General features: G+C 35.0%; 1 protein-coding gene across 1 annotated transcript in view; it reads left to right on the top strand.

Moving 5' to 3' along the window:
- Positions 1 to 12,783, top strand: part of LOC112048284 (monocarboxylate transporter 13) — a 37,715-nt gene that overhangs the window by 8,720 nt on the left and 16,212 nt on the right. Inside the window, exon 2 of the mRNA XM_024085764.2 lies at positions 3,375 to 3,856. Coding sequence (XP_023941532.1) covers positions 3,700 to 3,856 — 157 coding nt within the window. The 5' untranslated portion in view covers positions 3,375 to 3,699. The remainder of the gene's footprint in view (positions 1 to 3,374; positions 3,857 to 12,783) is intronic.

Here is a 12,783-nt window from a genome sequence, read left to right as displayed (position 1 = left end):
TCAATATGGGGCGAATAAAAACATGGGGCGTGCATATATGGAAAGTAACATTGATTTTTCATGCATAAAGTCGTCCAATGATAATAATAATCTTTTTAACATAAAAAAAGGAACTGACTTCAAAGACGTATTTCAGTTATGTTGATTTTAAAATTACTAAATAGATTTTTATTAAAATTAAATGGGACCAATCTGAAAGTATACTCTTTCAAACAAGAAAACATCTTCAAAATTGGTTAATAAATGGCGAAGTTATGAGGTAAGAAACATTAAAAAAAAAAACAAAAAAAAATACGCGTCGTATTGAAAATGTCCTCCTTTTTTGAAGTCGATAAAAAATACATATTCTTCGTAATTCAGCGTTCATTCTCAACAGAGTATTAGTGTGACGTCACAAAATGGGTAACCACTTTGACGTCGCTGACGTTGAATACTAACTACCTTCACCCCCGAGATTTATTTAAATATTAAAATGATGAAGGGTGAGTCTTAAAGCTATTCTGTATATTATCTAGGTAGGTCCGGCTACTTCGGAGGATCAAACACGTGAATAGCTGAGCTTGTAATCGCTAAGGATCATCGACATAATATCCATATTGGCTTAAAAGTATAGAGTATAGACTTTAGAACTATATAGGTACTACATCTACGAGTATCTTCTTCTTAAGGAGCCTCTCCGACTAGCGAAGGTTGGCAGTCAGTTTCCGGAACTCGTCTCTATCCTTCGCGAGGTGAAATAATTGTGCCGCGCTCGCGATCCCGGTCCACTCTCTGATGTTTCTCAGCCAAGACTTCTTCCTGCGACCAACGCCTCTTCTACCAGCAACCTTTCCCATCAAGATGAGCTGTAGAAGCTTGTATCTCTCGTGTCGTAGCACGTGCCCTAGATACGCGACTTTTCTCGTCTTGACGGTCTGCAAAAGTTCACGCTTCTGATTGACGCGTCGCAGAACTTCGGCATTCGTTGACTATAGTATATAATATTATAGTATAATATTATAGTATATAATATTCTACGAGTATACTAATATTATAAATAGAAAACTTTGATTGTGTGTTTGTCTGCGTTGAATAGGCTCTGAAACTACTAAACCAATTTGAAAAATTCTTTCACTGTTGGCAAGGTACACTATCCCCGAGTGCTATGTAGGCTATATTATAAATCCGTATTCCTACGGGAACGGGAACCAAGCGAGTGAAACCCCGCGGCGACTGCTAGTCAACATAAAGATCTAAGAAATATGTTTTTCACAGTTTTTATGAAAATTAGTAGAATCTATCAGGAAAAAATCACCCGCTCCTCCGTTTGCTTCTCTAATAAATCCCACGGAAACGATGATTTTTTGGGCTAATTACCCATGTGTTAATCCAGGGTATAATCTATCTCCATTCAACCTACACACAAACTTTCGCCTTTCAAATATTGGTGTAACGGAACCTATATCCTACTAAAATTAAAAACGCGAAAGTTGGTATGGATGTTTGTTTGAATGTTTGTTTGTTACTCTTTACGCCGCAACTACTAAACCGATTTGGCTGAAATTTAGAATAGAAATAGATACTCTGTATTAACACATAAGCTACTTTTCATCCCGGAAATTCTATGGTTCCTAAATCTATTCTAGGGTTGTATGAAAAACAAAATTTCACGCGGACGAAGTCGCAGGCGATGCTAGTAAAAAATAAATTGAAAATAAATCAAAAGTATATATATATAGCTTTAGAACACGTGGCGGTCGTAATAACCTAAAACAATATTCTCATGTTTTAACAGAAAATGGAGATATTGATTTAATACAGAAATAATATAATAACTACGTAAATTGAATATTAGAGCCGTGATAGCCCAGTGGATATGACCTCTGCCTCCGATTCCGGAGGGTGTGGGTTCGAATCCGGTCCGGGGCATGCACCTCCAACTTTTCAGTTGTGTGCATTTTAAGAAATTAAAATATCACGTGTCTCAATCGGTGAAGGAAAACATCGTGAGGAAACCTGCATATCAGAGAATTACTTTAATTCTCTGCGTGTGTGAAGTCTGCCAATCCGCATTGGGCCAGCGCGGTGGACTATTGGCCTAACCCCTCTCATTCTGAGAGGAGACTCGAGCTCAGCAGTGAGCCGAATATGGGTTGATGACGACGAAATTGAATATATTTGTCAAGTTATTTCTTAGATACTTTTCGAACAAAATACATTTCCATGTTAGAAAATGTTAGAACATATTTCCTTACTATCGTAGTAATAACATTAGCTGAACAAATCGTTCTATCAACTCATATGACATTATAATATTGTTATGGATCTCTTCGTTCGATAGGATTCTTTTCATGCGTATAAAAAGATTTATCTGCTACTACATATTGGATTTTCCTTTTTACAACTTTGATATTTTATTTTACATTTCTTTTGAATGATCATAATAATTGATTCACCATCATCATTATCAACCCATATTCGGCTCACTGCTGAGCTCGAATCTCCTCTCAGAATGAGAGGAGTTAGGCTAATAGTCCACCACGCTAACCCAATACGGATTGGCAGACTTCACACACGCAGAGAATTGAGAAAATTCTCTGGTATGCAGGTTTCCTTACGATGTTTTTCCTTCACCGTTTGAGACACGTAATATTTAATTTCTTAAAATGCAACAATCTACAAACTATAAGTATAATATCTCTAAGAATCTCTACAGATTTAAGACCACTTTAGATCTTTTCTAGAGCAAATCTCGTTGTAGATATATAAACATACCTTTACCATTTTTATCGTCTAATGACGGGCCTATTCTCGCCGTTTCGTGAGCACAAAAGAATATATTAGACTATTCGTTACGGGAAGGCGAGCAAGTTACTCGTATGTTGGACTCAGACATACACTTCAAGATGTTCCAACCCCTCGCTTAGCGACTAGGCCATGCGAGCGCAATTGCAAACTCTCACACTGTCTACATACCTGTCTCAACAGGCTTTTAGAGCGACGGAGGTCCTGGGTTCGATCCCCGGCTAGGCTGATTGAGTTTTTCTTAATTGGTCCAGGTCTGGCTGGTGGTACCGCCAAAGACGTACCGCCAAGAGATTTAGCGTTCCGGTGTGATGTCGTGTAGAAACCGAAAGGGGTGTGGATTTTCATCCTCCTCCTAACAAGTTAGTCCGCTTCCATCTTAGATTGCATCATCACTTCCTATCAGGTGAGATTGTAGTCAAGGGCTAACTTGTAAACAATAAAAAACGCTTAAAGAGCCAGCAAATAGCGAGTGCACCTGTTTGCCCACATACACTACGCTATTCTCAATAATTTTCCATCGTTGATTCAAGTGAAGTATTAAAGAAAATTCAAATAACCTCTAATTTCGATTTTTTTTGTTTTTTCAGATACAAGCCAAAGATGATCTTCCAATACAATAGACGATTGAGAAACAAACAAGAAACACTAAACCGCAGATAGGTAGAAAGATCATGATCTAGTTCTATAGATCATGCGAAGAACATAATCATATGAGTCCTCAAATCTCCCTCCGTAACGTCGCTTCCTTTTATCACTATATTAAATAGCAATACGCAAAGTGCCTCTATTTACTTAATAGTTACCAAGATTAGATACAGACGCATATTTATTGAAGAAATAATATTAGAACTAGAATATAACTAATAATATCTAACTGCCTTAAGTGCCAAGAGATTTTTTTAAATAATAAGGATGTCACACGGAGCTGTGAAAAGCACAAAGAATGGGAACAGCTCTCACGCCGCCGCGGCCGAGACGTCGAGGGAGAGCTCGGAGAGCCTGCCGCCCCCCCCAGACGGAGGGTGGGGTTGGATGGTGGTCTTCGCGTCCTTTATGATTCACATAGTCAGTGAGTACTTTCATTACTTCTTTGCTATTCTCAAAAGACTTTTGTGTTTTACATGTGTAAACATGCGAAGTAATCATAGAATTAAAAGAATGAAGTATTATACTCGTAAGTATGTAAGTAAAACTGTTTATTAAATTTACTTCAAGTGTATATTTGTAGTGAACAGGTATTCTCCCACGAGATCATTAACATATCTATTTGTTTTCTCATGTCAGAATATTCATCCCCTGTCAAATAGTATGGAGATGATCATGTTGTAGTTTAGTACTTATCAACGTTTTATGTTACCTGTGTGGATTATTAACTTCTTATATTTTTAACTTTAGAATGCATCTTTTATGCATCGGTCGAACCGGAAATATCGCTATCTCTTACGACCTATCAGTATTTCCGGTTCGGCTTTTGGTCGACAAAATGTCTTTTTGTCTTCATAAGACATGTCGTGCCGAGCATCGTAGGCATACTGGAGTATCTTAATTAATCACTGCAACTGCAAGGGTTAATAAATAACAGTGAATTATTTATACATAGGCGCTGACCTCTTCCCGACCTCGAGCGATATTCCACGCACTTTGCAACCATCGCTATCTGCACAATATAAATATTAAGTAGGGCTGCCACCTACCTTGATTTGACCAGATGTTGTATTCAGTAATTTTGATGTATATTACCCTGACATAATTAACATCAAATCAGTAACAACCGCATTTCGGAAAATCTCAATGCATACTGGACGATATCCTCTATCTAATTTATGATTTTATTGCATGGCTTTCATTTGTCTTCTCTATGATACATACCCAGGAAGATTTGTCAGTAGCCATCGAATAACATTTTTAACTATAATCTAATATCAATATACACTAAAATGTTTGGAACGCTATTTCACTTGGAAATTATACATTTTGCTCTGTAGACACTGGTTACCAATTTTGATCAGTTAGCAATAAATAAATACTGAATAGGACACCATGTGATGTGACTTAAGAGTTACTAACAAAAGCTAGTTAAATTATCGTGTTTTATTACTGTCAGTAACTTTACTGACAGTAATAAACAGCAGAAGTTTTATCGAGCAAACTGACTCAATAAACCTATACCTACGTTCAAGCTTGATTTGATGAAATTCACTTATTCGAAGGAAGTAAAATATATACGAAGAACGCCTATGCTCGTTCTATAAACGTAAATTATTGAGTTAGGCCCAGCAATTTGAATTCAGGGTCGTAGGCATGTACTTATTACGTATTGACGAAACAGTACAGTTCTTGTAACAAACAAAATCCGTAAATTAGTAGATAATATACATAATTAGTTTGTAACGCATGACTTTTTTAAGTTTTACCAATCTTGACTAAAAACTGACGACTTTGCGAACATCAGACTACTGCGTAAAGTTACTAGGCTTCTGTAACTTATAAAAAGTCAAATCTTATAAAATATCGCAGATGAAATCATCAATAAAAAATAATGAAATCCCTTATATGTTTAATCAGTTATTCACGGTTACTGGGCCTCACAAAGTTTAAATTGCTAAATTGTACCCACGGTAATACTGCTTGAATGAACGACTTGTCCTCGATTTGTGCTAATCTTCAGACATTGAATCACCGTTAGCAATACGTTGTCCCGAAATCTTTATTATTTGACAAAAGCTATTCTAAATTAGTCAATTGTTAGAAAAGATACATTATACAAAAGCAGAATTAGGATCTTTATTGACTGGATAACTAAGGAAGTCGTTTTATATAATGTCACACTTCTCTTTGTCGTCATCCAGTCTGAACGTTTTCTTGAAAGCGTCCTTATCTGATATTTAATATAGTTAATGTCCTATAGTGAATAAGCTGCGCTTATGGTTTAGTCATCGCAGATTACACTGAAATCAGCTGCTTGAAATCGATCTGGGCCTGTAGCCATGTGGCATTTCGATTCTCATTCTAAAAATGATAACGCTTCGAAAATATGAATTCGAATGACATTCGTTATCGACATGTCACGTGATCAAGTTGTTGATCGAATCTTCAATTTTTAAAAAAATTATAGAAAGATAATCGACGTGTCACAGGGCCCTGCTGCCCAATTCACAATTTTGGTCGTTATTACCAACCCATTTATTATAATAAACATCAAATGAATTGACAAAATGTCACCTATGCATGATATCTAGATATGATACTAGTAAGCACCGGATGACATTTGTTACATAGAATCTCAATTTCGTATACATCAACTCGCATCTCATTTGTTTGCTAGCTAGATAATGTAGGTTCACACATTGTTGTTTGCTAAAGTTTCGTTTACATTATGATTGGCACTGTGATTAATTGACGTTCAGATTCATTAATCAGATCTCGATCGGACTCTATAAAATGTGACAATGATTATTCTATTATGATCTAAGTAAAGCGCTCTAAATGGAAACGTTACTTTCGATCAGAAAGCTATTGTTGACAGAAAACTTATTGTTAACTAATTGATTTGTTAACAGATATTAATTTTATAAATATTTATTTAGATACTGAATGGAGATATTTATTATATTCATTAGTGCAATGTAATTTTAATTACAGCCACAGTAATACGCCTGCATTGTTGTTAGGTATACATGTACGAGTATGTATGGTACTTAAGTTATGTTTCGGATCTGAAATAATTGGGTTCTAGATAAAAATGTTGGTTATCTCAGCGATCCGTAATGCTTCCGCAAGACAACACTTAATCCACTTTAGAAATGATCAGTTCTCAAATAGATCTTCTCATCGTATCATAGAGCTTACATTTATAATCTTCAAAAACAATTCACATATTTAAAGTATTCAAATGAGCTGGAGGAAATCAATAAACATTACAGGAATGGCAATAACAGAAGTCGAGCCGATATTTATCAAAAAATAACGAGTTATGAGGTTAATGTTGCGCCTAATGACTTAGATAGGAAACAATACTAGTATATTGTCCAGAATTATTTTAGTACAAACCAGGCTAACGATAATTAGTATAATTAGTTCGCACGATAAAAGCAAACAATGTTTTAATGCCCTAACTTTCTGCCCTTGTTAAACAAACAAGAACAAATCTTTTAAGTCTGCGAAATGAATCTTGTGTAAATAACACTAATGGCAAAAACTGTTTACTGCCTTCAATCAATTCTTTGTTAATGTCATTCAGGAGTGGCAATGGAGCACAAATTACTATGTCAACATCGCATGGTGGAAAACATAAAGGATCTTTTTTATTCCTGAATGTCATTAAGTATTTCTTATTTAACGATTATGATTAACAATGGTTTCTGGACATGGCCAAAATTATACATACGTGTTATCAATCAACATGAGAAAAAAATGGGTAACAATATTCAACTTGTAAAAATTTTTAAAGAAAGTAAAAACAAATTAAATGATTGTAACATAATGAAAACTGTCTTGTAATATTAAGAGTTTTATAGAGGATGTGGGATAAAATAGTAATGCCAGTATATTCATTTTAACTACTTAAAATTATAAGCCTGTTTTTAACTATCAAGGTGCAGTGTCTATAAGTTAGTTACTTACAAATCTTATAATATAAATGTGAAAGGTCATTTATAACGATATCTCTAAAACCGCTTGATGTACAAAGTTGAAATTTGGCAGGGAGGTAGTCCGTAGGTAGTAGACATCCACTAAGAACGGATTTTGCGAGGCGGCCGGATTAAGGAGGTCTAAGGGCGGACGAAGTTGCGGGCATCCGCTAGTAGTACATATCAGCAAGATATTGCAAAATGGGGGCGTAATATCCTGATGTTCCGGGATGTCGGCAACCCTGACTGTATAGTATAGATGCGGTATATTTACGTCTGTTTGCACTTGTTTACCCATGTTTATACATACGGCCTCTATTTAATTACGCTTTATTATTCTAACATTCCTATAATTTATTAACGCAGGAATCTTGACTTCTAGTTCAGTCAATTATGTGACGTAATGTTGTTTTGTTAACACAGCTAAAGTTATCCAAAGATCCGGGGTTGTTTGTTTAGTGTGGATTGGTTGTGCATACGGTTACCTAAGATAGAACCAGGATGGATATAACTTTGAAATATAGTCTTGATTTATTGAATCAAATCTAGTTTGTAATTCAGTATTATATTATTCAATGTCAAAGTAAACTGTCATTTGAATTTGGATTGTTACTATTTTAACTGTATTTACAAAAATTACAGAATACCAATACGTACCATAAATTACAGAATACCAATGGAGAAATTTGTAGATACTAGAAAATAATCTATAGTATCTGCAAATTTGCAGAAAACTGACTAATTTCATGCGACGTCGCGGGGCGTACTATGACAATAACTTTATTATCCAGACATCAGTGTCACTACATAATGATAACAAAATCCTGACACTCATAACGGCGAAAATAATTGTGTTTGTTGAGACTGTCATCATTATTATACCAACGTTTATACGTCCGTTCTGAAGTAATAAATAAATACGATAAGGAACTCAAAGCAAATATTTGTTAATATCTGTTATTTTATATATCTGATCGCAAAATAACAATTTCAAATATAATGTAAGAAATAAATATAGCTGAAATACGGTTAAGTAAACTCATCAGTATATTGCCTGTAAAATGATATAGGTTTTACTAAATAATTTGATGCACTGGTTAACTCCTGTATCATGGAATTATTAAAAGTATTTTAGCGCATTAAATCAAAAAACCTCAATGAAAATGCTCTGCAACAGCAACTCAATATTATGCTGTCCATAAACCATTTTTTCATCCCGAATACAGTTTTCATTTAGCTAGTAGGATGCATGACTACAACATATAAAGTCAGTTTTCTGCATCCTCTTTCCCATCTGATAACAAAGCGTCCTGTTTTCCATTGAAGTTACTGCGAAAATCGGATTAGTGACAATGTGATAAGTCTAGTCTTCCTCAATTTAATACTCATGAGAGATGTTGCCAATTGTGCTAGTTTGTATTAGCTTTTATGAACAAACAATCCAGCTATTTATTGTTTTCAACCAAATTTCACTGTCAGGAAACTGATCGCCTTAGTCTTTGTCTAACTAAATGTATGTATCTAAATCAAGATAAGGAGATGGTTGGAAGAACTGACTTACGTGGATATCATGGCTAAATCGATATTGAAATTATAAATTTTGTAGATGTAAAGAAATATGATGAAAAACAAGCTACAACCTACATACATACTATACTGCTTTTATGCGATTATGCACATAACTTATACAATTTTAAAATCTATTTAAAATACTTTAATATTTCCACGTATTCGATTTCAGCTTTAGAAATAACAGTAAAAGAGCTATCACAGATAATACAGATAATTTATTACCAAATTGTAAGTATAGATTAAATAACAGTGAATGAGCACGTAAACATTGAGCAGATAAATTACTCATGACAGTCAAAGTGGAAAGTTTTTAAAAACAATTTGCACCGCATTGCAGTGGGCGGTACTAACACTAATTGCTCCAATAAATTATAACAACAACTTTTAAAACATTACTCATTTTACAGATTTAACCAAAAACATGTGGCTCGCTCAAGTTAATTGTATATAATAACAAGACAAGTATCTACCGAATGCATTTAACAATTCTTAAGTATCTGTAATGTATACCAGTAGAGTTATTTACTGTATGTAATGTTCTTTTTTTTATAAATCGATTAATTCTCGGTAATTAAACTAACAGCTTTTATACCTACCTACTTGTTTAGATACTTCTAGTAATAGACTAAGCTGCCGCATATTGTTTACATAATATTGCGTTTTTTCTTAAAAAGGAAATCGATTAGTTCTCGGTAATTAAACTAACAGCTTTTATACATACCTATTACCTAACTACTTGTTTAGATACTACTAGTAATAGACTAAGATGCCGTGCTTACATGATATTGCGTCCATATTCTACCTTTGCCTGTTATCTTTATTCTTTCTAATCAATGAAAATATTCACTAAAACGCAAGCAAAATGGCTAGCTGTAATTCCTATTTATTAAATCCAGCGAGCAATCCAGATCAGTTTTACTGCTTTGTTAGGCTACTATAAACAATAACGACCAATCCCGTCCTGGACTAGACTAAACTTACTGGATTCATCATCTTATTTAAATCAGGGAGATAAATCAGTATCATCATCACATCAGCTCCATGTCCCTGCAACCCATAGGCTTTTTGTAAGGTCTTCCTACCACCACGAGACTGAGCCATCCAGCGACTCCCTGTGACACGCTAATGTTACAAGTTCCCCGATTGGTTTAACATTCATTATTTATGTTATTGTAGAGGAGAGGTATCAGTGAAGGTATAAAAAAGGGTATTTGATGATATGAGCTCAGTTGTTTGTTAGGCAGCGTAGACACCGTTACGCTGCCAGTCGCTTTAGTGGTTTTGTGAAATAGTGTTTAGTGTTGTAATTATTGTTTATCATAAATTGTTTAGTGTGGGCATGGAGAACATTTCGGACAGGGAAGGTGAGGGTTAATGCATTATATAGGGTATCCTAAAACCTCCTCTCAGGGTCACAAGTCCTGGGACCTGCTCGAGTTGTTTCCTCTACCACTAAATAATAGTACAATCATTGTCGCTACCCTACCCCGTCATGGTACCCGTCATGTCACATGATGTTGTCTGTTCAACAAGAGAGAAATCGACTCTATTCCGCTTCCTGGTTCCTATTTAAGCGTGAATACGGAAATAACATATAAAAGGACATTTTAAAATTGATTCAGTAGATCCAGAGATTACCCCCAACAACCTCACAAACTTTACCTCTTTACAATATTAGTATAAAAGTATAAATTACATAGTCGTAGATACAATTTTAGCCAAAGTCTTCGTGTTTTCTACATTATTGTTCTATAAATACAACACAATCTGATTTAGATTATCTATAAAAATATCATGCTAAATGCCAAATCTAAGAATAGTTGTTTCAATGTTTGATTTGCCTGAATTGTTACTACATTCCTGGAAATTAAATTCATCGATTCATGATTTTATGCTTTTGACGTCAGACAAACCGCTATTCCGTGCAAAGATGACGATAAACTATGACAAAGGCAAAACTTTTTTATTCATAGACCGAGGCTCTGCTATTTTATCTTTTGTACCTTAAAAAATCATTTATATTCCACGCACACTACATCCACCTATGATCAGCTCAATTCTTATCACGAAACTCCTCTGAAAAAAGTATGGGTTAGGTTAGGTTAGGTTATGAGTATGCACTGGCTAAGGTCGAATTGATAGACTTCACAAAATTTTCCTTACTGATTCAAATGATTCTTGACTATACCAATATTATAGAAAGAAGGTAAAGTTTGTAATGTTGGTATGGCAATGGATCTACTAACGTTTTTGGTGTTGTAGGGGGTAGACTGAACTGATTTTGAAAATTCTCTTACCACTAGGATGCCACGTTATATTTTGTGAGTGTCATATACTATATCTTATCCCCGTATTCTCATGGGAACGGGAGATACGCGAGTGAAACCTCAAAATGTCGGCTGGTTGCGTATATCGCGAAGTTAAGTCTACCACCTCGGACATCCTGATTTTACTTGTACAAATAGGTACCTACTAAAAATTATGAATCTATTATTTTAATCAGTATTCTAGTAGTGTCAAATATTCAGTGTCCTTTCAGAATTGTGCGAAAAATCTACTTCCTGGAAGTAATTAGGGTGCGATGCTCCAATTCATGGATTCGTAATGAACTCATCAATCTTCATAAGCCGATAAAACTGAAATCGTTTGCGAATGGCTCGAATTTTGTAAATAAACTGCCGTTGTGTGGGTTTAACCAATACATTATCTATACCTACCAATTTATAGGAGGAAATATTTGATTGTTTGTTTGTTTGCATTGAATAGGCAACGATTAACTACTGAAACGATATAAAAAATTCTGTTGGGAAACTCCGAGTATAGGCTATATTTTATCCCCGTATTCCTACGGGAACGGGAACCATGCGGGAGGAACCGCGTGGTTAAATTTTATACAAATCCCGCGGGAACAATAATTTTTTGGGATAAAAACTAGCCTAGAAAGCAATTTTTCAGCTCTGGACTCATTTGAGGGTTGTGACTTTACTCTAATGGGTAACTATAAGTATTTCTATATTTTATATTAGGTACTACGAGTACATTCAAAACACAGTCTCATTTTATTTGACTAAGCATACTAAATCAAACCTGATCGCTATCAATAAATAAAGCAAGTTTTGAACAACAAATCTTTTACAGGAATTTTGTCTAAGATAACGATAAAGTATGTAATCCATTGATTTGTATTTTTAATTAATGAGTTTATCAATTAGAGTCCAAGGTGACGAAACAATTTAAGACGAGCAGTCACTTGATGCGGAATAGCATGGAATTGGGACGAATTCAGTGGCTGAGTTCCATCGTAAACCGGATCAAAGCGCTTTCACAGCGTGAATAATTCGATGATCGAGTTTATCCTGGCTAAACGGACTTTATCTACATCGAATGCAGTATGAGAGCTGATCGCTTATATTGTATCTACCCTCTACAAATCGGTATTTTTATTCATAATATCTAAACTTGTGATTTTAATACAAGTAATGTATCAAGATCACCTGATCATTTTAGACTAGCCAAAGCCCACGGTTTTACTCGCGTATTTTTTATTCCCCTGACAATACGGAGATACACAAAACACTCACAAAAACGTGGCTTTCTAGTGGTAAAACATTTCAAAATCGATTCAGTACCTAGATCCAGAGATTACCCCCCAAACCAAACAACACCACAAACTTTACCTCCTAAAAATATTAGTATGGATAATGGATGGATGGATGGATGGCTATTTGTGATTCTCAGATCTTCGTCATTTTATAATAATCACTAGCGGTTAACTTAGTTTTACTAACATTGC

The sequence above is a fragment of the Bicyclus anynana genome, chromosome 3, assembly GCF_947172395.1.
Source record: "Bicyclus anynana chromosome 3, ilBicAnyn1.1, whole genome shotgun sequence".
In the NCBI taxonomy this organism is placed as follows: Eukaryota; Metazoa; Arthropoda; class Insecta; order Lepidoptera; family Nymphalidae; genus Bicyclus; species Bicyclus anynana.
Note: the sequence above shows the minus strand (reverse complement) of the source record. Positions and strands in the feature narration are given on the sequence as shown.